At 42.5% G+C, this 25,251-nt stretch overlaps 1 protein-coding gene across 2 annotated transcripts; it reads left to right on the forward strand.

Annotated features, from left to right (window-relative positions):
- The first annotated feature begins 2 nt into the window (after nt 1-2).
- On the forward strand, nt 3-12,757 carry LOC121574144 (tRNA (uracil(54)-C(5))-methyltransferase homolog-B). 2 transcript variants are annotated; one of them, XM_041886777.2, is made up of 3 exons: nt 3-52; nt 7,753-7,992; nt 11,305-12,757. In XM_041886777.2, the coding sequence occupies exons 1-3, from the start codon at nt 38-40 to the stop codon at nt 11,923-11,925; spliced, it is 876 nt and encodes a 291-aa protein (XP_041742711.2). In that variant the 5' UTR covers nt 3-37; the 3' UTR covers nt 11,926-12,757. The 2 variants fall into 2 exon arrangements, with proteins under 2 accessions (XP_041742711.2, XP_041742702.2); XM_041886768.2 differs by having other exon boundaries at nt 10-1,002.
- The last annotated feature ends 12,494 nt before the right edge of the window (nt 12,758-25,251 follow it).

Raw genomic sequence — 25,251 nt, forward strand, 5'->3', positions numbered from 1 at the left:
TTAAATAATTCGTCATTGAATTTCAATCTCCGTGCACATGTATACGTTCAGGGTCAGTGACTAATTCATTTTTAACATAGTTGGCTTCAAATTGCGAATTGTGATACATTGCGATATACCCATTTTTTATTTGTTCGGTTGCCTAGGCTATTTGTCAAATTGTAAATACAGAAATACATGTACTATAACATAAGTGGCAAAACGTGTTAGTTAGCTTCATTCAAGCTAACGTTAATTGATCAACGGAGGCGTCCAAGGATCAATAATCACAATGTATGTACAACAGCCACTAAAACGTGTGTGTTTCTGTGTATAGTTTAGTCATATAGTCCCCCCTTTGCCATGCTTTTAATACTAGCAGGTTTAAGGCCAGCATTACTAAAACATAAGCCAGTAAATGTTCTGGTGAAGGCATGTCTATGCTCGGCAGCCAAGGCTGATGGTGATACCACCACCAACCCAGGGAAACCACCACAATTAGCAAAGAAGAAATGGAGAAAGAAGTTCAGGAACAAGCCTGCATCAAATGAACACCTGCCCTGGGAGGAGAGACTGGCCGACTCTGTCACTCCTCTGTGGCGGCTGAGTTACGACGAACAACTCCAGCTGAAACAGAAGCACCAGGAGAGGATCCTACTACAGCTCTCAGATCAACTCTTATGTGGAGAGTCGACCCAACATAAGGCCTTGACACAATCTTCTTCCCCACCCAGGAGTACCAAACTCAGCTTCCCTCTGCTACCTATCTTACCGTCACCTGTCAGGGACGGCTACCGCAACAAGTCTACCTTCTCGGTCAACCGTGGGGTGGATGGCAACCCTAAGACGGTGGGGTTCTACGTGGGAACGGGCAAAGCGGGAAACATTGTGTGTGTGAATGGGGACCACCTCCTCAACATGCCCGAGAGACACAAGCTGGTGGCCAGGTGCTACCAGGACTTTCTCCGCCTGTCAGCCCTTGATCCCTGTCTGCTGTTCCACAACGGAGGCCACTGGAGGGAGGTAGGACAGGATAGTATCTAAACCCAGTTCAGAGGGCCCACCAGTCATTTCATATATTTGATATATCCTAACACCAGCACAACTGATTCAAATCAAACAGTGGTGACGTTCCTGCCTGATCAGATCTCACAACACTTGGATAGGTGTTTAACATATCAGCTAACCACATCATATGATATAGCAATCTGATGCCCGACTGTGCAGTCAATGAAGTGGCACACAACCATTGGTTGATGCAATGCAATGGCCGTTTTTGAGAGCATCAAAACCGTGATGTATCTTAGGTAAATTGACTGACTGACTGATCTACAAATAAAAATGGTGCTCAGAAAGTGACTTTTTGGACCTGAAGGCCAAAACATTAAAAAGATAAAGGTGCTCAAAGTTGATCTATTTTGCATACCACACCATACCATGAGACTTCCATGTCTTCATCACTGGAAAATATAAACGGTTGAGATTGATATAATTTAAAACCTTACAAATAGGGTTGTCAAACTATTTTATAAGTTCTTGATCATTTTTAGATACATATAAATTGGCATTTCTTTACCTTAAACGTCAAATATTCACATATTTTGTAGCTTAGACCCTATTTTAGATAATCGGAGGTTTTTGAGTTGTGCCCGCCATCGGTTGAGACACAACGTTCTTGAATACAGGGTGGGTGTCTTTTTGGCTGATAAATGTACAAAATGTCAACTTTCAAATGGTACCACAAACGAGCATTCCCCGCCCACCTGAGGATTGGACTTTCTCAGCCATCGATACTGAACACAAATATAAACGCAACATGTAAAGTGTTGCTCCCATGTTTCATGAGCTGTAATAAAATATCCCAAAATTTTTCCAAACACACTAAAAGCTTGTTTCTCTTAAATGTTGTGCGCACATTCGTTTACATCCCTGTTAGTGAGCATTTCTCATTTGCCAAGATTATCCATCCACCTGACAAGTGTGTCATATCAAGAAGCTGATTAAACAGCATGATCATTACACAGGTGCACCTTGTGCTGGGGACAATAAAAGGCCACTCTAAAATGTGCAGTTTTGTAACACAACATAGTTCAAGTTTTGAGGGAGAGTGCAATTGGCATGCTGACTGCAGGAATGTCCACCAGAGCTAATGAAACTGTGAGTTTGCATAACTGAAGAGTATCTGCACAAACTCAGGGAAGCTGATCTGCATGCTCGTCGTCCTCACCAGGGTCTTGAACTGACTGCAGTTCAGCGTCGTAACCAACTTCAGTGGGCAAATTCTCACCTTCAATGGCCACTGGCACGCTGGAGAAGTGTGGTCTTCACAGATTAATCCCGGTTTCAACTGTACCGGGCAGATGGCAGACCGTGTGTATGGCGTTGTGTGGGCGAGAGGTTTGCTGATGTCAACGTTGTGAACAGAGTGCCCCATGGTGGCGGTGGGGTTATGGTATGGGCAGGCATAAGCTACGGACAACGAACACAATTGCATTCTATCGATGGCAATTTGAATGCACAGAGATACAATGACGAGATCCTAAGGCTCATTGTCGTGCCATTCATCCGCTGCCATCACCTCATGTTTTAGCATGATAATGCAGGCCCCATGTCGCAAGAGTCTGTACACAATTCCTGGAAGCTGAAAATGTCCCAGTTCTTCCATGGTCTGCATACTCACCAGACATGTCACCCATTGAGCATGTTTGGGATGCTCTGGATCGGCGTGTACGACAGTGTGTTCAAGTTCCCCCCAATATCTAGCAACTCTGCACAGAAGAGGAGTGGAACAACATTCCACAGGCCACAATCAACAGCCTGATCAACTCTATGCGAAGGAGATGTGTCGTGCTGCATGAGGCAAATGGTCATACCAGATACTGACTGGTTTTATAAACCACGGCCGTACCTTTTTTTTTTTTAAAGGTATCTGTATTCCCAGTCATGTGAAATCCATAGATTAGGTCCTAATGAATGTATTTTAATTGACTGATTTCTTTATATGAACTATAATTCAGTAAAATTGACTGATTTCCATATATGAACAGTAACTCAGTAAAATATTTGAAATTGTTGCATGTTGTGTCTATATATATTTTTCACTGTATTTCCTGTGTTTGAGGGGTGCAAATCCACTTGTCACTTAAAGGGACATTTAAAAAATGTTCAACTTCATATTCATAATCTCCAGCACCACCCAATATCAACATTTGTGAAAATGGCACGTTTCTATTTCTTGTGTTAAAAGTGGAAGATAAGTGTTTTCAATGACATAATCAACCAATTAGTAGGCAAAGCCTACTCATAATTGGTTAAAATCACATGATGTACATCGACGATGTCATTCCTCTATATTTTTTACTACAAAACCTAGAAATGCGCAATTTTCACCTGTTTATGTTGGGGTGCTGCTGGAGATGATGAATATGAAGTAAAAAAATTTTTTATATCACAGGATTGATTGCTTTAATTTTACTCCTGTGACTTTTTCATACTCTTGCTTGTGCCTGTCATTTTTCCCTTTAATATTACGACCGGGGAAATGTTTGTAATGGCCTGTCAATGGCTGAAATGGGCTCAATGGGATACATTGGCTTTCCGTTGAGTCGATAAGAATGCTAAAGCTTCGTTGGGGATTTAACGCACCATCTCAACACGTACATCACAAGAAAGAGAAGAAAGATAACTTTATTTTGATGGGTGTTCATTTTTTGTGGGATTGAAAAAAGTAATCGTTTAATACAGTTGAAATGTTGACAAATTACAAAAAATTCGCTGAAATGAAAGCAACATCCGAAAATGAACACTCAGATCATAGTGATATTATGTCTGATCTCACAAACAATGTAAAGTATGTTTAGATAGATGTAATCTAGAGCCAAGCGTGTAGAATTTTAACCGAGGGTATCCTGCTATTGACACAATTGTTGATTTATGCAAGAGAACGTGACAACAGTAATTAATGAGGCAGTCTAGACACCACAGGTAGGGTCGACAGAGCAAGTGTTTGGCGGCCCTGTTCCTCCCCTTTATGTTAATGTATTAATATATGCAAATACACTAGTGTATTTATACAAATTAGACACATATCATTTATTTTATTTTGACAAACTGACCAGGTGAATCCAGGTGATAGCTATGATCCCTTATTGATGTCACTTGTTAAATCCACTTCAATCAGTGTAGATGAAGGGGAGGAGATGGGTTAAAAAATCATTTTTAAGCCTTGAGACAATTGAGACATGGATTGTGTTTGTGTGCCATTCAGAGGGTGAATGGGCAAGACAAAATATGTAAGTGCCTTTTGTAGGTACGGTAGTAGGTGCCAGGCGCACTGGTTTGTGTCAAGAACTGCAACGCTGCTGGGTTTTTCACACTCAACAGTTTCCCGTGTGTATCAAGATTGTTCCACCACCCAAAGGACATCTAGCCATCTTGACACAACTGTGGGAAGCATTGGAGTCAACATGGGCCAGCATCCCTGTGGAATGCTTTCGACACCTTGTAGAGTCCATGCCTCGTAAGTTCATGCAGTTGACATGTAGGCACAAGTCAGAAAATGTTATCCCCAGAATGCAACACACTTTGGAAGGTGGTGACCAATGATGGTCACCAACTTGACAACAGTGATCCACTCGAAAGTGCCGATTGGCTGTGTTTAGGGCTGTTACGATGACCATATTACCGCCACACTGGCGGTCACGATCATGACTGCAGTCAAATTCCACGTGACCAGTTAGCCACGGTAACTAGGCTTCTCCAAGCGCCGATGCTGCTGATAGTCATTAGTAGCCTACCACAGATGCTTAACTGCCTGGTACTCAGCACTCTATTGTCCCTCTAATCACTCTGACATCAATGCAAATGTTTTCGCAAATCAAATACTTCATTAGAGCCCATGAGCTCATGTTGCGCAACATTTCTATAGGCTATGCAATTGTGTGAGAACAGTTTTGATGGCCTCTATTAAAAAGAGGAGCCTCCTGTAGCTCAGTTGGTAGAACATGGCGCTTGCAACGCCAGGGTTGTGGGTTCGATTCCCATGGGGGGCCAGTATGAAAAATGTATGCACTCACTAACTGTAAGTCGCTCTGGATAAGAGTGTCTGCTAAATGACTAAAATGTAAAAATGTAAATCAGCTTTCTATAGGCTAGGCCTACTATATTTATTTATATACTAAGCACATTGCTTCGCTTTACAACAGGAGTATAGCCTACCTGGCTGGCAAGAAAATGAGCCACGGGAAAAGTGTCCTCCATTCGCTATCAGAGGAAGGCCCTAAAAATGGTCAAAGACTCCAGCCACCCTAGTCATAGACTGTTCTCTCTGCTACCGCACGGCAAGCGGTACCGGAGTGCCAAGTCTAGGTCCAAAAGGCTTCTTAACAGCTTCTACCCCCAAGCCATAAGACTCCTAAACAGCTAATCATGACTACCCAGACTATTTGATTTGATTGATTTGATTTTAAGTGCATAGATTACTTAATTTTTTTCTCTGTTCCGTCAGGGGCATGATAATGGTCCATTCTAAATCAAAACTAATTTCACACACACATTATTTAGTATATGTAAAGACAACATTAAATTAAAAATAGTATGATGGGTGACAATATTAGCTTATCACTTGTGAATGATGTATTATCACTTGTGAATGATGCCCAGCGTGTGCAGTAATGCAAGAAACAGTGCATGCCTTTATTTTACGACTTTTTCAAATCATAGTTGCACACCTCATGTAGCCTAGCCCATAGTCCTACATGTTTTGATAAGGTTTGTATCACAACTAAAGGGGCCAAATAACTTCTTAAAATTAAGTACATTACAACCCGTGTAGAGCGTAACTGGCATACATAGGCGGCATGTGAGTTTCAAGTTTGGGGAAGATAATTTTCACCCCAAGAATGCACCTTTATAATAAAGCATTACATGCATAATCGCATTTGCGGTCACTTTTGAGAACAGTGTTTTCACGCTAATTTATTGCATTTTGGAACATTCACGCTTATAGCCTACTGCCATGTGCTTATTGCTGCGCTTATAATGTGAAGAAATAGTTTATTAAATAGTTTATCAACATTTTAAGCTAAACGTTCTGATCTGTTGCATCAGCCTCATTGCCTTTAAACGTTTTTTTGATGCGAGTGGTTCTATTAATTTGGGATCTATCACATCCCACAACTGTCCCAGAGTTTGTTTGGAATATTTATTTATTTCACAGAAGGACAAGTTGACCAATAGAATAGGTCAACTTTTGTACTATAGGGGATAGTAGATTGACATAGGCTAGTGCTTTTGGTGTTCGTTAGGTATACTCATCTTGTTGGCTGACAAAAAGTAGGCTAAATGTGGACAGTTCTTCTAACATCATCAATATGCGCCTCGGAATTCGATAAGAGGGACGTGCGCAGTTGTGTCCCCATTGTGTCTGTCTTCACTTGTAGCCTACTTCTTAGCTGAGATGCCTGTGAGAAGGACCCAATCACGTGACGGGCATTGGCTAATAAGAATTGAGATATCGGAGAGAGCCATGTGAGTGAGAGGTGCTTCGGAGCACGGCAGCTGAGAGAAGGGAATTATAATTATTATATTCAGCCCAAGGGTAGAACGGCCACTTTGGCCACAAAAGGCATGGAGTTTTTAGGGGCATTACGGCCACACAAAGGGGATGCCACGGGGAAATTTGAGGCCTGGTGAGAATATTATCAAGTGCTTGTGAATGAGAGACTGATGAAGTGTGTGCAGCCTGCACAACAAACTAAGCAGAGCTCATGCCTTTCATGCTACTTTTTTCAAATCATCATTAGAGTCGCATCATGCAGCCTTAGAATGTATTCCAAAATCAAAACATATAGCCCAACGTTTGTACCACAACTAAAGTTGCATAAATAACTCTAAATTAAGCATATAGGAGGACCTGTTTCTTTGTTAACCGCTCAACACAGAATAACCGCATGTGCACGCTTCTTTGGAAATCGTTTGGAGAAAATATCCTTTCTATTTTATTCAGCTATGTTCAGTTGTATTTTTTATTGTGATGGTGTTGGACAGGGGTACTCAACTTTACCTTACGAGGTCCGGAGCTGCTGGTTTTCTCTTCTACCTGATAATTAATTGCACACACCTGGTGTCCCAGGTCTAAATCAGTCCCTGATTAGAGGGTAGCGATGAAAAAAAGTAATGAAACTGGCTTTAAGGTCCAGAGTTGAGTTTGAGGGTTGTAGTCTATATTAAATGGATTTATTAGACTTTTTAAAATGTAGATGTTCCAAAGGTCTGCATCAGTGGCTTGTAGGCTATGTGGAAGCCAGGAGATGCTAAACGTGTTTATGTTAATTGACGGTCAATTACCGTTAGACCGGCAGTTATTTGCTTGACAATCACTGGCTGACAAAATGTCATGACTGCCACAGCCCTAGCTGTGTTCAAGAGCATCAAATCCGTGATGCATTGTGGGTCAATTCTGACTGACTGACTAATCTACAAATAAAAATGAGTAGTTTATTTATGATGCAAGGTGTTTCGTAGGTCAGTCAGTCGGAAGTCGCCTGCAATGTCGGCTGCAATGTCGAACAAGCCCATTGGTACAGATTTTTCAGCTGTGCTTGTGTTGGAATACTTCAAATATATAGAACTGCTGATGGGCCTAGAGGACCGGGATGAGAACGGCTGGGATAGGATAGGCCTAAACTTTATTGTTGCCGGGGGGGGGTAAATTGTATTGGACACAGTACTGCTGTATACACATGAACCCTGTAAATTATTACACATTCACAGGTGACAGTGAGGACAAACGCAGCGGGCCACACCATGGCCATCGTCTACTTCCACCCACAGAGGCTCACCCCGGAGGAGATAGAGGTCCATAAGTCCTGCCTGGTGGAGTACTTTACCCAGGGGCCTGGTGCCATCTGCCAACTAGACTCCCTGTACTTCCAGGAGAGCTCCATGACCCGCTGCAGCCACGAGCAATCCCCCTACCAGCTGCTGCATGGCCAGCCACACATACACGAGGAGGTGAATACAATGCAATACAATACAATATCACTGCAGTCTGTACTCCTCTGTAAACTGGCAATCAATGGTCAATGGTACCGATATTAGCATTTTTCACGCTTCATGTCCAAATCATCTATAAGTAACTTCATTGAGCTACACAATCAATTTACATACTTTAGAATGATTTGAACATGAAGCGCAAAAAATGCTAAAATCAATACCATTGACTTCCATTTGATTGGAATATAGCATTTGGAAACAGTTGCCATGTAAGTAAAACCAAAGCATGGATTGCTGTCGTCATACCTTGTCCATAGACTGCTTACAGCGTAAGGAAACCAATATGTAATTTGGGTAAACCATCCCTTTAAGATACCCTTATATATACAGTGCATTCGGAAAGTATTTAGACCCCTTCCCTTTTTCCAAATTTTGTTACGTTACAGCCTTATTCTAAAATGGATTCAATAATTATTTCCCCTCATCAATCTACACACAATACCCCATAATGAGAAGGTGAAAACAGGTTTTTAGAATTTTTTGCAAATGTATTAAAAATAAAAAACAAATACCTTATTTACATAAGTATTCAGACCCTTTGCTATGAGACTCGAAATTGAGCACAGGTGCATCCTGTTTCCATTGATCATCCTTGAGATGTTTCTACAACTTGATTGGAGTCCACCTGTGGTTAATTCAATGGATTGGACATGATTTGGAAAGGCACACACCTGTCTACAGTGCATTCGGAAAGTATTCAGACCCCTTGACTTTTTCCACATTTTGTTACGTTACAGCCATATTCTAAAATGGTTTAAATAGTTTTTTCCCCTCATCAATCTACACACAATACCCCATATTGACAAAGCAAAAACAGGTTTCTAGAATTTTGTGCAAAGGTATTACAAATAAAAACGGAAATATTACATTTACATAAGTATTCAGACCCTATACTCAGTACTTTGTTGAAGCACCTTTGGCAGCGATTACAGCCTCGAGTCTTCTTGGGTTTGACGCTACAAGCTTGGCACACCTGTATTTGGGGAGTTTGTCCCATTCTTCTCTGCAGATCTGTCAGGTTGAGTGGGGAGCGTTGCTGCACAGCTATTTTCATGTCTCTCCAGAAATGTTGGATCGGGTTCAAGTCCGGGCTCTGGCTGAGCTTCTCAAGGACATTCAGAGACTTTTCCCGAAGCCACTCCTGCGTTGTCTTGGCTGTGTGCTTAGGGTCGTTGTCCTGTTGGAAGGTGAACCTTCGCCCCAGTCTGAGGTCCTGAGCGCTCTGGAGCAGGTTTTCATTAAGGATCTCTCTGTACTTTGCTCCGTTTATCTTTCCCTTGATCCTGACTAGTCTCCCAGTCCCTGCCGCTGAAAAACATCCCCACAGCATGATGCTGCCACCACCATGCTTCACCGTAGGGATGGTGCCAGGTTTCCTCCAGATGTGACGCTTGGCATTCAGGCCAAAGAGTACAATCTTTGTTTCATCAGACCAGAGAATCTTGTTTCTCATGGTCTGAGAGTCTTTAGGTGCGTTATGGCAAACTCCAAGCAGGCTGTCATGTGCCTTTTACTGAGGAGTGGCTTCCGTCTGGCTACACTACCATAAAGGCCTGATTGGTGGAGTGCTGCGGAGATGGTTGTCCTTCTGGAAGGGTCTCCCATCTCCACAGAGGAACTCTTAGCTCTGTCAGTGACCATCGGGTTCTTTGTCACCTCCCTGTACAAGGCCCTTCTCCCCCGATTGCTTAGTTTGGCCGGGAGGCCAGCTCTAGGAAGAGTCTTTGTGGTTCCAAACTTCTTCCATTTAAGAATGATGGAGGCCACTGTGTTCTTGCGGACCTTCAATGCTGCAGAAATGTTTTGGAACCCTTCCCCAGATCTGTGCCTCTACACAATCCTGTCTCGGAGCTCTATGGACAATTCCTTAGACCTCATGGCTTGGTTTTTGCTCTGACATGCACTGTCAACTGTGGGACCTCTATATAGACAGGTGTGTGCCTTTCCAAATCATTGGAGGTGTACCTGTGGATGTATTTCAAGGCCTACCTTCAAACTCAGTGCCTCTTTGCTTGACATCATGGGAAAATCAAAAGAAATCAGCCAAGACCTCAGAAAAGAAATTGTAGACCTCCACAAGTCTGGTTCATCATTGGAAGCAATTTCCAAATGCCTGAAGGTACCACGTTTATCAGTACAAACAATAGTACACAAGTATAAACACCATGGGACCATGCAGCCGTCATACCGCTCAGGAAGGAGACGCGTTCTGTCTAATAGAGATTAACGTACTTTGGTGCGAAAAGTGCAAATCAATCCCAGAACAACAGCAAAGGACCTTGTGAAGATGCTGGAGGAAACAGGTACACAAGTATATATATCCACAGTAAAACAAGTCCTATATCGACATAACCTGAACGGCCGCTCAGCAAGGAAGAAGCCACTGCTCCAAAACCGCCAATAAAAAAGACAGACTACGGTTTGCAACTGCACATGGGGACAAAGATCATACCTTTTGGAGAAATGTCCTCTGGTCTGATGAAACAAAAATAGAACTGTTTGGCCATAATGACCATCGTTATGTTTGGAGGAAAAAGGTGGTGTTTGCAAGTCGAAGAACACCATCCCAACCGTGAAGCACGGGGGTGGCAGTATCATGCTGTGGGGGTGCTTTGCTTCAGGAGGGACTGGTGCACTTCACAAAATAGATGGCATCATGAGGAAGGAAAATTATGTGGATATATTGAAGCAACATCTCAAGACATCAGTCAGGAAGTTAAAGCTTGGTCGCAAATGGGTCTTCCAAATGGACAATGACCACAAGCATACTTCCAAAGTTGTGGCAAAATGGCTTAAGGACAACAAAGTCAAGGTATTGGAGTGGACCTCAATCCTATAGAACATTTGTGGGCAGAACTGAAAAAGCGTGTGCGAGCAAGGAGGCCTACAAACCTGACTCCGTTACACCAGCTCTGTCAGGAGGAATGGGACAAAATTCACCCAACTTATTGTGTTAAGCTTGTGGAAGGCTACCCGAAACGTTTGACCCAAGTTAAACAATTTAAAGGCAATGCTACTAAATACTAATTGAGTGTATGTAAACTTCTGACCCACTGGGAATGTGATGAAAGAAATAAAAGCTGAAATAAATCATTCTCTCTACTATTATTCTGACATTTCACATTCTTAAAATAAAGTGGTGATCCTAACTGACCTAAGACAGGGAATCTTTACTAGGATTAAATGTCAGGAATTGTGAAAATACTGAGTTTAAATGTATTTGGCTAAGTTGTATGTAAACTTCCGACTTCAACTGTATATCATCCACAGGTTTTGGGGTTCAAATTCCGCATCTCAGCAGACGCCTTCTTCCAGGTGAACCAAGGGGCGGCGGATTTGCTTTACCGCACAGTGAGAGAGATGGGCCTCCCGAATGGAGCTCGAGAGGGAGGAGGAGGGGGCACACTCTTGGACGTGTGCTGTGGAACGGGGGCCATCGGTATCACCATGTCCCCCAGAGCGGACAGGGTCATCGGGATAGAACTCATCCAGCAGGCCGTGGAAGATGCCAGACACAACGCAGCCCTCAACCAGATCCAGAACTGTGAGTTCCTCCCGGGGAAAGCCGAGGTAGTCCTTCCTGGGCTCATGGAGGTCCTGGGCTCCACCACCGACTCTGGAGGCCCCCTCACGGCTGTGGTGAACCCAGCCCGCGCTGGCCTGCATTATCGTGTGATCCGGGCTCTAAGGAATCACTCATCCATCCGCAGGCTGCTCTATATCTCCTGCAAACCCGAAGGAGAGGCCATGAGGAACTTCAGGGAGCTGTGTTGCAGTCCCGACCCACATAGGAAGCTGACAGGCGAGGCTTTCAGGCCGACTGTGGCTATACCTGTGGATATGTTCCCTCACACGCCACACTGCGAACTGCTGCTGGTCTTTGAAAGATAGTTACTACCACTATAACTTCCATATCAAGTTGTTCTAATTCTTACACATAGTGAATGTTGTCCTCTGGATTGTGTGATGACTACAGAGATAAAACAGTCAAATCAGTGGAAAGTCAATTCCAAAACCTCTCAAAAAGGACAGTGATTATTACTTAAAAATACAAATGCTGAGAGCTTTTCAATGTCATGTAGAATGAGAATGAAAGTTGTATGTTATTCAGAGACAGATACGAGTCTGCAAGTCTTATGAGGGGGTTGTGTCACTATATCCTACAGCAGCAGTGAAGCAAAACATTTCCTGCCTTATGTGAATGTATCAAAATGCAAGAGTAAATGACTAAAATGTAAATGTAGATTCTACGCTATCTTCCTGTCTTCTGTGTTTGAATGAGGCATATGCACATGCTGTATTTCCTCTGTTAAGTCATGTTACGTCCCTGAACTGTGTAGGCATAAACTCTATATATCTACACTAGGTGGTGCTATGGAGTGAAATGGTCCAACTATAATCTTCTACTGTGTAGCCTTCAGTTACGGTACCCATCTTACATTATTGCTGACATACAAGACAGAAGGTACCCTTAAACTAAATAATCTTGATCAACTATGGTGGAATCTATGGTATTTGATCAGTTCTCCCTTCTAAAAACCCATAGTTAACATAGAACAAATACATTATGGACATATTTGGCAAGGTTGGGGTCAATGCAGGAAGTAAGCAATTTTCAGTCCCACTTTAAATGAAGTACAACTTACAAAGTTTAGCATACATAAATACTTAATAAGCACTACATAAATGCTTCACAAATCATATATACAGTTGAAGTCGGAAGTTCACATACAACTTAGCCAACTACATTTAAACTCAGTTTTTCACAATTCCTGACATTTAATCCTAGTAAAACTTCCCTGTCTTAGGTCAGTTAGGATCACCACTTTATTTTAAGAATGTGAAATGTCAGAATAATAGTAGAGAATGTTTTATTTCACCTTTTATTTATTTAATCACATTCCCAGTGGGCCAGAAGTTTACATACACTCAATTAGTATTTGGTAGCATTGCCTTTAAATTGTTTAACTTGGGTCAAATGTTTTGGGTAGCCTTCCACAAGCTTCTCACAATAAGTTGGGTGAATTTTGGCCCATTCCTCCTGACAGAGCTGGTGTAACTGAGTCAGGTTTGTAGGGCTCCTTGCTCGCACACGCTTTTTCAGTTCTGCCCACACATTTTCTATAGGATTGAGGTCAGGGCTTTGTGATGGCCACTGGGATTGATTTGCACTTTTCGCACCAAAGTACGTTCATCTCTAGGAGACAGAACGCGTCTCCTTCCTGAGCGGTATGACGGCAGCATGGTCCCATGGCGTTTATACTTGCATACTATTGTTTGTACAGACGAACGTGGTACCTTCAGGCGTTCAGGAAATTGCTCCTAAAGATGAACCAGACTTGTGGAGGTCTACACATTTCTTTCTGAGGTCTTGGCTGATTTCTTTTGATTTTCCCATGATGTCATGAAAAGAGGCACTGAGTTTGAAGGTAGGCCTTGAAATACATCCACAGGTACACCTCCAATTGACTCAAATTATGAAGCTTCTAAAGCCATGGCATCATTTTCTGGAATTTTCCAAGCTGTTTAAAGGCACAGTCAACATAGTGTATGTAAACTTCTGACCCACTGGAATTGTGATACAGTGAATTATAAGTGAAATAATCTGTCTGTAAACAATTGTTGGAAAAATTACTTGTGTCATGCACAAAGTAGATGTCCTAACCGACTTGCCAAAACTATAGTTTGTTAACAAGAAATGTGTGGAGTGATTGAAAAACTAGTTTTAATGACTCCAACCTACAGTGAGGGAAAAAAGTATTTGATCCCCTGCTGATTTTGTACATTTGCCCACTGACAAAGACATGATCAGTCTATAATTTTAATGGTAGGTTTATTTGAACTGTGAGAGACAGAATAACAACAAAAAAATCCAGAAAAACGCATGTCAAAAATATTATAAATTGATTTGCATTTTAATGAGGGAAATAAGTATTTGACCCCTCTGCAAGACTTAGTACTTGGTGGCAAAACCCTTGTTGGCAATCACAGAGGTCAGACGTTTCTTGTAGTTGGCCACCAGGTTTGCACACATCTCAGGAGGGATTTTGTTCCACTCCTCTTTGCAGATCTTCTCCAAGTCATTAAGGTTTCGAGGCTGACGTTTGGCAACTCGAACCTTCAGCTCCCTCCACAGATTTTCTATGGGATTAAGGTCTGGAGACTGGCTAGGCCATTCTAGGACCTTAATGTGCTTCTTCTTGAGCCACTCCTTTGTTGCCTTGGCCGTGTGTTTTGGGTCATTGTCATGCTGGAATACCCATCCACGACCCATTTTCAATGCCCTGGCTGAGGGATAGGAGGTTCTCACCCACGATTTGACGGTACATGGCCCGTCCATCGTCCCTTTGATGTGTGAAGTTGTCCTGTCCCCTTAGCAGAAAAACACCCCCAAAGCATAATGTTTCCACCTCCATGTTTGACGGTGGGGATGGTGTTCTTGGGAGCTCGATTTTGGTCTCATCTGACCACAACACTTTCACCCAGTTCTCCTCTGAATCATTCAGATGTTCATTGGCAAACTTCAGACGGGCATGTATATGTGCTTTCTTGAGCAGGGGGACCTTGCGGGCGCTGCAGGATTGCAGTCCTTCACGGCGTAGTGTGTTACCAATTGTTTTCTTGGTGACTATGGTCCCAGCTGCCTTGAGATCATTGACAAGATCCTCCCGTGTAGTTCTGGGCTGATTCCTCACCGTTCTCATGATAATTGCAACTCCACGAGGTGAGATCTTGCATGGAACCCCAGGCCGAGGGAGATTGACAGTTCTTTTGTGTTTCTTCCATTTGCGAATAATCACACCAACTGTTGTCACCTTCTCACCAAGCTGCTTGGCAATGGTCTTTTAGCCCATTCCAGCCTTGTGTAGGTCTACAATCTTGTCCCTGACATCCTTGGAGAGCTCTTTGGTCTTGGCCATGGTGGAGAGTTTGGAATCTGATTGATTGATTGCTTCTGTGGACAGGTGTTTTTTATACAGGTAACAAGCTGAGATTAGGAGCACTCCCTTTAAGAGTGTGCTCCTAATCTCAGCTTGTTACCCGTATAAAAGACACCTGGGAGCCAGAAATCTTTCTGATTGAGAGGGGGTCAAATACTTATTTCCCTCATTAAAATGCAAATTAATTTATAACATTTTTGACATGCGTTTTTCTGGATTTATTTTGTTGTTATTCTGTCGCTCGCTGTTCAAATAAACCTACCATTAAAATTATAGACTGATCATTTCTTTGTCAGTGGGAAAACGTACAAAATCAGCAGGGGAACAAATACTTTTTTCCCTCACTGTATATTTAGCCCATTGTGATGAATTATAATTGTTATACTGACAAGCTATTGTGAAAGACCAAATAAGTTTAAAAATAAAAAATAAAATAAAATGTTGTGGTTTTAAAGCTAATTTCCTGCAATTCTAAGTAGGCTTTTGTAACATGACTCATGACATATTTTGGGTAGGCCATTTCATGATAATAAGGATAGGGGGAAACATGTCTAGACTATTTTCACAAGTGTTATTTTGCTAACAGATATGTTATAATCTTGAAATTAACATGAACCATCAAGTATCAATTTAGTTAAACATATTTTTCAGAAAGCGATTAGGTCAATAGATGCCGACAGAGTCACACATTAGATTACTTCCCAAGAAAAGTCGATTTTTCCTTTGCTTTGAGTCCTTGAACCAAAGATATCCCCATGTGCATCAGAATCACGCCTTTCTCTTGAAAGTTACTGCTTGTTTCAAGCCTAAAGCATTACAGAGGTAAGCGTTATTTTTATAACGCTTATAAAAGGGATACCTTTTTCCCCCTTCAAAATCTTAAGCTAAAAGGGGGTATGCTTTTTGCCATTTTCTTTAACAAGGGATAAGGCATACCCCCATATACCCCCTCAATTCGAGCCCTGGTTGAAGGTACTGGTTCACTGTAGTTCACTGCCACTGTAGTTCACTGACTTATTGCACTTAATGTGCAAATAATGTTTCAAATATAGAGTAGGAGAAACTGCCTGTTTGAGCTAGAGAGGTTACATTGTTTATGTGTCGTAATGTGTTGCAACAAGTGACCCATGGCCTGCCTGACAATAGGGTGTTTTTTTTTCTCCCCAGAGGTGGTCAGAGGGATGATGTCATGCCAGACCTAGACCACCAGAGCTGCTGACCAGTAGGCCTAGTCACAGACTGACCCCTAAACCAGGAGATAAGTAGCCTGGTCCCAGATCTGTTTGTGCTGTCTTGTGACAATGACCATAGGAGTTGGCAAGACAGCACAAACTGATCTGGGACCAGGCTAGTAGAACAATGCCAGTTTAGTGAGACAGATGACCACATAGTCTAACGTAGTTGATAAAGAGATGCATGCATTCCAGAAGGTCAAGCTGAGCAGGCATGTTTGTTTATCTTTATGGCATAGGTGCCAGTCAGTGCCACTTATATGGCTCATATTACAGGGGGAGTTACCTGGTTGTTTGCTAATCTAGATTTGCATCAAACTTGCATCAGATTGCAGAGTGATAACATTTCTAGAATGTTCTCTGATATATTGATTAGTCAACATCACATCAGGGCCGTAATCATAAAGTGTCTTAGGGTAGGAGTGCTGATCTAGGATCAGTTTAGCCTTTTAGGTTATAATGAATGGACTGGGGGACCTGGGGCTGTATCAAGCGTCTGAGTAAGAGCGCTGATCTAGGATCAGGTTCCCCCATGTCCATGTAATCTTATTCATTGTGATGTAAAAGGCTAAACTGATCCAAAATCAGTTTAGACGCACAAAAGTCACTTTGTGGTCTGACCACTTCAGGAGGTGGTCAGGGATGCATTGTGTGCGGATTATCTCCTCAGTCTGGACGCAACTTCAATTTGCTTCCACCCCAATAGGTCCACAGATGATGCAATCGCCATCACACTGCACACTGCCCTATCCCATCTGGACAAGAGGAATGCCTATGTAAGAATGCTGTTCATTGACTATAGCTCAGCATTCAACACCATAGCTCAAGCTCATCATTAAGCTTGAGGCCCTGGGTCTCAACACCGCCCTGTGCAATTTGGTCCTGCACTTCCTGACGGGCCGACCCCAGGTGGTGAAGCTAGGAAACAACATCTCTGTGCTTCTACATTTACATCTGCATTGCTTGCTGTTTGGGGTTTTAGGCTGGGTTTCTGTATAGCGCTTTGTGACATCTGCTGATGTAAAAAGGGCTTTATAAATAAAATGTGATTGATTGATTGATCTCCGCTTCACTGATCCTCAACACTGGGGCCCCTCAAGGGTGTGTGCTCAGCCCCCTCCTGTACTCCCTGTTCACCCATGACTGCGTAGCCATGCACGCCTCCAACTCAATCATCAAGTTTGCAGACGACACAACAGTAGTAGGCTTGATTACCAACAACGATGAGACCGCCTACAGGGAGGAGGTGAGGGCTCTCGGATTGTGATTTCAGGAAAATAACTTCTCACTCAACATCAACAAAACAAAGGAGATGATTGTGGACTTCAGGAAACAGCAGAGGGAGTACCCCCCTATCCACATCAACGGGACAGCAGTGGAGAAGGTGGAACGTTTTAAGTTCTTCGGCGTACATATCACTGACAAACTGAAATGGTCCACCCACACAGACAATGTGGTGAAGAAGGAGCAACAACATCTCTTCAACCTCAGGAGGCTGAAGAAATTTGGCCTGTCACCTAAAACCCTCACAAACTATTACAGATGCACAATTGAGAGCATCCTGTCGGGCTGTATCACCGCCTGGTATGGCAACTGCACCGCCCACCACTGCAGGGCTCTCCAGAGGGTGGTGCGGTCTGCACAACGCATCACCGGGGGCAAACTACCAGCCCTCCAGGACACCTACAGCACCCGATGTCACAGGAAGGCCAAAAAGATAATCAAGGACAACTACCACCCGAGCCACTGCCTGTTCACCCCGCTATCATCCAGAAGGCGAGGTCAGTACAGGTGCATCAAAGCTGTATATAAATGTGATTTGATTTGATCAGGCTACCGAAAGTGCATACAGTGGGTGACGTCATCAGCACTCCTCCCACAAGTCTCCAGAAAACATGTGTTTTGGGACCGAGAGGCACTTTTTCATTTTTCATTACAACGTTGGAGGAAATACGTTCCTAGCGTGTGAGGAACGTGTTTGCTGGCCTCATACAGTAGTTAGCTACAGTAGTTAGCTACTGCCATCAGTTGTTGTTGTATTATTATCATATTTGGCCTATTCCTCCGTTTGTAGAATGCATACTGGCATTTGAATACAGTGTGGGAAAAGGGAATCCGGACATACTGTGGACACGGTAGACACATTTACATTTAGTTGTAGATGCATGACGCGTTCTGAACTCCATGATCAGAAATCTCTCATCAGAATACTAAAGCTGCATGAACTGTCAAGTCTAGACACGGCCTTAGACGGTCCATATGGCCCCTGATCCTAGATTAGCAATCCTACTCAGAAACTCCTTATGAATGTGGGCCCTGACGTGCAGTGTTCAGAGGACAATTATGGGCCACTGTTTGATAACGTGCCTTCCACCGTGAAGGCACACCTACACCTGTTAACCTTCCAAGGATCCAGTGTTTGAGCAAGTGAACATGGTTAAAAACCAACCAGTAGTGTACATTCTATGTATGATGGGTGTGCTGTGTTTATCCTACTTACTTGTTCAATACAGAAAGAGTTTATTATCCAACCATATACTGTACTTTATAGGATATTCAAGCCTATCTTGAAGGCCTTATTCTGACAGTCCAAACTGACCAGTCAAATGTAATGTTTACTTTAAGAAATTAGAGAATACATGCTTCTGCCTACGAAGAGTTGTGACCTGTAAGATTGGTTGGCTCATGGCAGTTTTGAAGACTTGTTCCAACAGGTAAAATATGGCACATTATTATAATTGTGTATTTGATCCTTCAAAGGATCAAGTTTTGGCAAGTTGAAATTATTAGGTTAAAGTTCAACCAGCAGGGAAAATCAATTTATGATGGTGGTGCTCTGTGTAATACAGAACCATATACTTTTTATTTATTAAGGTACTTTTCAGCAGTAATATGAGATTTGTATCTGCACCAATTAAACTGTATAAGGTTGGTTGACTCATGCCATGAGACAACCAACCTGGTGGGCGGCGGTAGCCTCAGAGTTAGAGACGGGGGTCGGTAACTTCAGGGTTGCCGGTTTCAAGCCTGGAGCTGACTGGGGGGAAATCTCCAAGGAATGAGACGGCAGCCGGAGGGTTACCAACTTCAACATCCCATATGCTACTTACCGCCGTTGTGCCTTAGAGCAAGGCACTTTACCCTAATTGCTCCAGCAGCCCTTAATTATACTGCTCCTGTGTGTGTTATATGTCAGGTTGGGAACTGTGACCGCAAAACATTCATTATGTCCATGCAAATGGACCAATAAAGCAAGTATTCTAGTATTGCATTGCAGGGGCAGTTAAAGGCTTGTCATGTTCCAACAGGTAGCCTAAAATATGGTGTATTTGATCCTTCCAATGATACAGTTTTGGTATATGAAAATACTAGGTCAAAGTTCAACCAGGCAGGAAACTCCATATATGACAGTTGTGCTATGCTTGTGCAATATGGAAAATATATTTTATGCTTCCATATACTTTTTGTACTTTTCAAGCAATTAAATAAGATCTTTATTTGTAGTGCAGTGCAGTCTAAACTATATAAGGTTGGTTGACTCATTGGAGTATTGAGGTCATGATTTAACAGGTAAAATATGGTGTGTTTGCTTGATCCCGAACACCTGTTGAAATTACTCTTATATTAACATAAGTATAGGCTACAGTATGAGCAATATTATTACAGCAAAAAGGCTATTGAGGATTCTATTGATTCAAGTGATTTCATGATAGTTAAAATATTAAAATGATTAAATATGTATGAGATTATATTCATAGTTATTGTATTCATGTTTCAAGCAGATCTAGGATCAGGTCACCCCATGTCCATGTAATCTTATTCATTGTGATGTAAAAGGAAAAACGGATCCTAAATCAGCATTTTACTCTAAGACGTTTCATACCTACAGCCCATGATCCTAGATTAGCAATCCTACTCAGAAACTCCTTATGAATACAGGCCCTGACATGTGCAGTTGTTCAGAGGACAAATATGAGCCACTGTTTGATGATAGCATGTGCCTTCCACTGTGAAGCGTCCTATGCCTCAATGCTAACAGGTGTACAGTCATGGTCAAAAGTTTTGAGAATGACACAAGTATTGCTGCTTCAGTGTTTTTAGATATTTTTGTCAGATGTTACTATGGTATACTGAAGTATAATTACAATCATTCCATAAGTGTCGAAGGCTTTTATTGACAATTACATTAAGTTTATGCAAAGAGTCAATATTTGCAGTGTTGACCCTTCTTTTTCAAGACCTCTGCAATCCGCCCTGGCATGCTGTCAATTAACTTCTGGGCCACATCCTGACTGATGGCAGCCCATTCTTGCATAATCAATGCTTGGAGTTTGTCAGAATTTGTGGGGTTTTGTTTGTCCACCCACCTCTTGAGGATTGACCACAAGTTCTCAATGGGATTAAGGTCTGGGGAGTTTCCTGGCCAGGGACCCAAAATGTCAATATTTTGTTCCCCGAGCCACTTAGTTATCACTTTTGCCTTATGGCAAGGTGCTCCATCATGCTGGAAAAGGCATTGGTCGTCACCAAACTGTTCTTGGATGGTTGGGAGAAGTTGCTCTCGGAGGATGTGTTGGTACCATTCTTTATTCATGGCTGTGTTCTTAGGCAAAATTGTGAGTGAGCCCACTCCCTTGGCTGAGAAGCAACCCCACACATGAATGGTCTCAGGATGCTTTACTGTTGGCATGACACAGGACTGATGGTAGCGCTCACCTTTTCTTCTCCGGACAAGCTTTTTTCCGGATGCCCTAAACAATCTGAAAGGGGATTCATCAGAGAAAATGACTTTACCCCAGTCCTCAGCAGTCCAATTCCTGTACCTTTTGCAGAATATCAGTCTGTCCCTGATGTTTTTCCTGGAGAGAAGTGGCTTCCTCGCTGCCCTTCTTGACACCAGGCCATCCTCCAAAAGTCTTTGCCTCACTGTGCGTGCAGATGCACTCACACCTGCCTGCTGCCATTCCTGAGCAAGACGGTCCTGGTGCTTGCTGGACTTTCTTGGGCGCCCTGAAGCATTCTTCACAACAATTGAACCTCTCTCTTGAAGTTCTTGATGATCTGATAAATGGTTGATTTAGGTGCAATCTTACTAGCAGCAATATCCTTGCCTGTGAAGCCCTTTTTGTGCAAAGCAATGATGATGGCATGTGTTTCCTTGCAGGTAACCATGGTTAACAGAGGAAGAACAATGATTTCAAGCACCACCCTCCTTTTAAAGCTTCCAGTCTGTTATTCTAACTCAGTCAGCATGACAGAGTGATCTCCAGCCTTGTCCTCGTCAACACTCTCACCTGTGTTAACGAGAGAATCACTGACATGATGTCAGCTGGTCCTTTTGTGGCAGGGCTGAAATGCAGTGGAAATGTTTTTTGGGGATTAAGTTCATTTTCATGGCAAATAGGGACTTTACAATTAATTGCAATTCATCTGATCACTCTTCATAACATTCTGGAGTATATTCAAATTGCCATCATAAAAACTGAGGCAGCAGACTTTGTGAAAATTAATATTTGTGTCATTCTCAAAACTTTTGACCACGACTGTACACCTACACCTGTTAACCTTCCAAGGATCCCGTGTTTAGGCAAGTGAACATGGTTAAAAACCATCCAGAAAATATCAAGTTAAAATCCAACCAAGAGTGCTGTGCTACTTACCGCCGTTGTGCCTTAGAGCAAGACACTTTACCCTTAATTTATCCAGCAGCCCTTAATTATGCTGCTCCTGTGTGTGTTATGTTTCAGGTTAGGTACTGTGACAGCAAAAAAAAAAAATTTTTACAGATGCGATTTACAGGAGCAATTAGGGTTAAGTGCTTTGCTCAATGGCACATACAGTGAGGGAAAAAAGTATTTCATCCCCTGCTGATTTTGTACGTTTGCCCACTGACAAAGACATGATCAGTCTATAATTTTAATGGTAGGTTTATTTGAACAATGAGAGACAGAATATCAACAAAAAAAATCCAGAAAAACGCATGTAAAAAATGTTATAAATTGATTTGCATTTTAATGAGGGAAATAAGTATTTGACCCCTCTGCAAAACATGACTTAGTACTTGGTGGCAAAACCCTTGTTGGCAATCACAGAGGTCAGACGTTTCTTGTAGTTGGCCACCAGGTTTGCACACATCTCAGGAGGGATTTTGTCCCACTTCTCTTTGCAGATCTTCTCCAAGTCATTAAGGTTTCGAGGCTGACGTTTGGCAACTCGAACCTTCAGCTCCCTCCACAGATTTTCTATGGGATTAAGGTCTGGAGACTGACTAGGCCACTCCAGGACCTTAATGTGCTTCTTCTTGAGCCACTCCTTTGTTGCCTTGGCCGTGTGTTTTGGGTCATTGTCATGCTGGAATACCCATCCACGACCCATTTTCAATGCCCTGGCTGAGGGAAGGTGGTTCTCACCCAAGATTTGACGGTACATGGCCCCGTCCATCGTCACTTTGATGCAGTGAAGTTGTCCTGTCCCCTTAGCAGAAAAACACCCCCAAAGCATAATGTTTCCACCTCCATGTTTGACGGTGGGGATGGTGTTCTTGGGGTCATAGGCAGCATTCCTCCTCCTTCAAACATGTCGAGTTGAGTTGATGCCAAAGAGCTCAATTTTGGTCTCATCTGACCACAACACTTTCACCCAGTTCTCCTCTGAATCATTCAGATGTTCATTTGCAAACTTCAGACGGGCCTGTATATGTGCTTTCCTGAGCAGGGGGACCTTGCGGCGCTGCAGGATTTCAGTCCTTCACGGCGTAGTGTGTAACCAATTGTTTTCTTGGTGACTATGAGCTGCCTTGAGATCATTGACAAGATCCTCCCGTATAGTTCTGGGCTGATTACTCACCGTTCTCATGATCATTGCAACTCCACGAGGTGAGATCTTGCATGGAGCCCCAGGCCGAGGGAGATTGACAGTTATTTTGTGTTTCTTCCATTTGCGAATAATCACACCAACTGTTGTCACCTTTTCACCAAGCTGCTTGGCGATGATCTTGTAGCCCATTCCATCCTTGTGTAGGTCTACAATCTTGTCCCTGACATCCTTGGAGAGCTCTTTGGTCTTGGCCATGGTGGAGAGTTTGAATCTGATTGATTGATTGCTTCTGTGGACAGGTGTCTTTTATACAGGTAACAAACTGAGATTAGGAGCACTCCCTTTAAGAGTGTGCTCCTAATCTCATCTCGTTACCTGTATAAAAGACACCTGGGAGCCAGAAATCTTTCTGATTGAGAGGGGGTCAAATACCTATTTCCCTCATTAAAATGCAAATCAATTTATAACATTTTTGATATGCGTTTTTCTGGATTTTTGTTGTTGTTATTCTGTCACTCACTGTTCAAATAAACCTACCATTAAAATTATAGACTGATAATTTCTTTGTCAGTGGGCAAACATACAAAATCAGCAGGGGATCAAATACTTTTTTCCCTCACTGTATACAGATTTTTCACCTAGTCGGCTCGGGGATTCGAACCAGCATCAATTATTTGTAAAAATATGTATACAGTGCCTTCGGAAAGTAGACCCCTTGACTTTTTCCACATTTTGTTACATTACAGCCTTATTCTAAAATTGATTAATAAAAATAAAAAACCCTAAGCAATCTACACACAATACCCCATAATGACAAAGCAAAAACAGTTTTTTTTATTTTTTTTTACAAATGTATTACAAATAAAAAAATACCTTATTTACAGTTGAAGTCGTAACTTTACACTTAGGTTGGAGTCATTAAAACTCGTTTTTCAACCACTCCACAAATTTATTATTAACAAACTATAGTTTTGGCAAGTCGGTTAGGAAATCTACTCTGTGCATGACACAAGTAATATTTCCAACAATTGTTTACAGACAGATTATTTCACTTATAATTCCCTGTATCACAATTCCAGTGGGTCACAAGTTTACATACACTAAGTTGACTGTGCCTTTAAACAGCTTGGAAAATTCCAGAAAATAATGTAATGGCTTTAGAAGCTTCTGATAGGCTAATTGACATCATTTGAGTCAACATCACTCAGTGCCTCTTTGCCTGACATCATGGGAAAATCAAAAGAAATCAGCCAAGACCTCAGAAAAAGAATTGTAGACCTCCACAAATCTGGTTCATCCTTGGGAGCAATTTCCAAATGCCTGAAGGTACCACGTTCATCTGTACAAACAATAGTACGCAAGTATATAAACACCATGAGACCACGCAGCCGTCATACCGCTCAGGAAGGAGACGCGTTCTGTTTCCTAGAGATGAAGGTAGTTTGGTGCGAAATGTGCAAATCAATCCCAGAACAACAGCAAAGGACCTTGTGAAGATGCTGGAGGAAACAGGTACAAAAGTATCTATATCCACAGTAAAACAAGTCCTATATCGACATAACCTGAAAGGCCGCTCAGCAAGTAAGAAGCCACTGCTCCAAAACCGCCATAAAAAAGCCAGACTACGGTTTGCAACTGCACATGGGGACAAAGATCGTACTTTTTGGAGAAATGTCCTCTGGTCTGATAAAACAAAAATAGAACTGTTTGGCCATAATGGCCATCGTTATGTTTGGAGGAAAAAGGGGGACCTTGCAAGCCGAAGAACACCATCCCAACCGTGACGCACGGGGGTGGCAGCATCATGCTGTGGGGGTGCTTTGCTGTAGGAGGGACTGGTGCACATCACAAAATAGATGGCATCATGAGGAAGGAAAATTATGTGGATATATTGAAGCAACATCTCAAGACATCAGTCAGGAAGTTAAAGCTTGGGTCTTCCAAATGGACAATGACCCCAAGCATACTTCCAAAGTTGTGGCAAAATGGCTTAAGGACAACAAAGTCAAGGTATTGGAGTGGCCATCACAAAGCCCTGACCTCAATCCTATAGAACATTTGTGGACAGAACTGAAAAAGCATGTGCGAGCAAGGAGGCCTACAAACCTGACTCAGTTACACCAGCTCTGTCAGGAAGAATGGGCCAAAATTCACCCAACTTATTGTGGGAAGCTTGTGGAAGGCTACCGAAACGTTTGACCCAAGTTAAATAATTTAAAGGCAATGCT

This window comes from Coregonus clupeaformis, chromosome 1 (assembly GCF_020615455.1).
Source record: "Coregonus clupeaformis isolate EN_2021a chromosome 1, ASM2061545v1, whole genome shotgun sequence".
Lineage (NCBI taxonomy): Eukaryota > Metazoa > Chordata > Actinopteri > Salmoniformes > Salmonidae > Coregonus > Coregonus clupeaformis.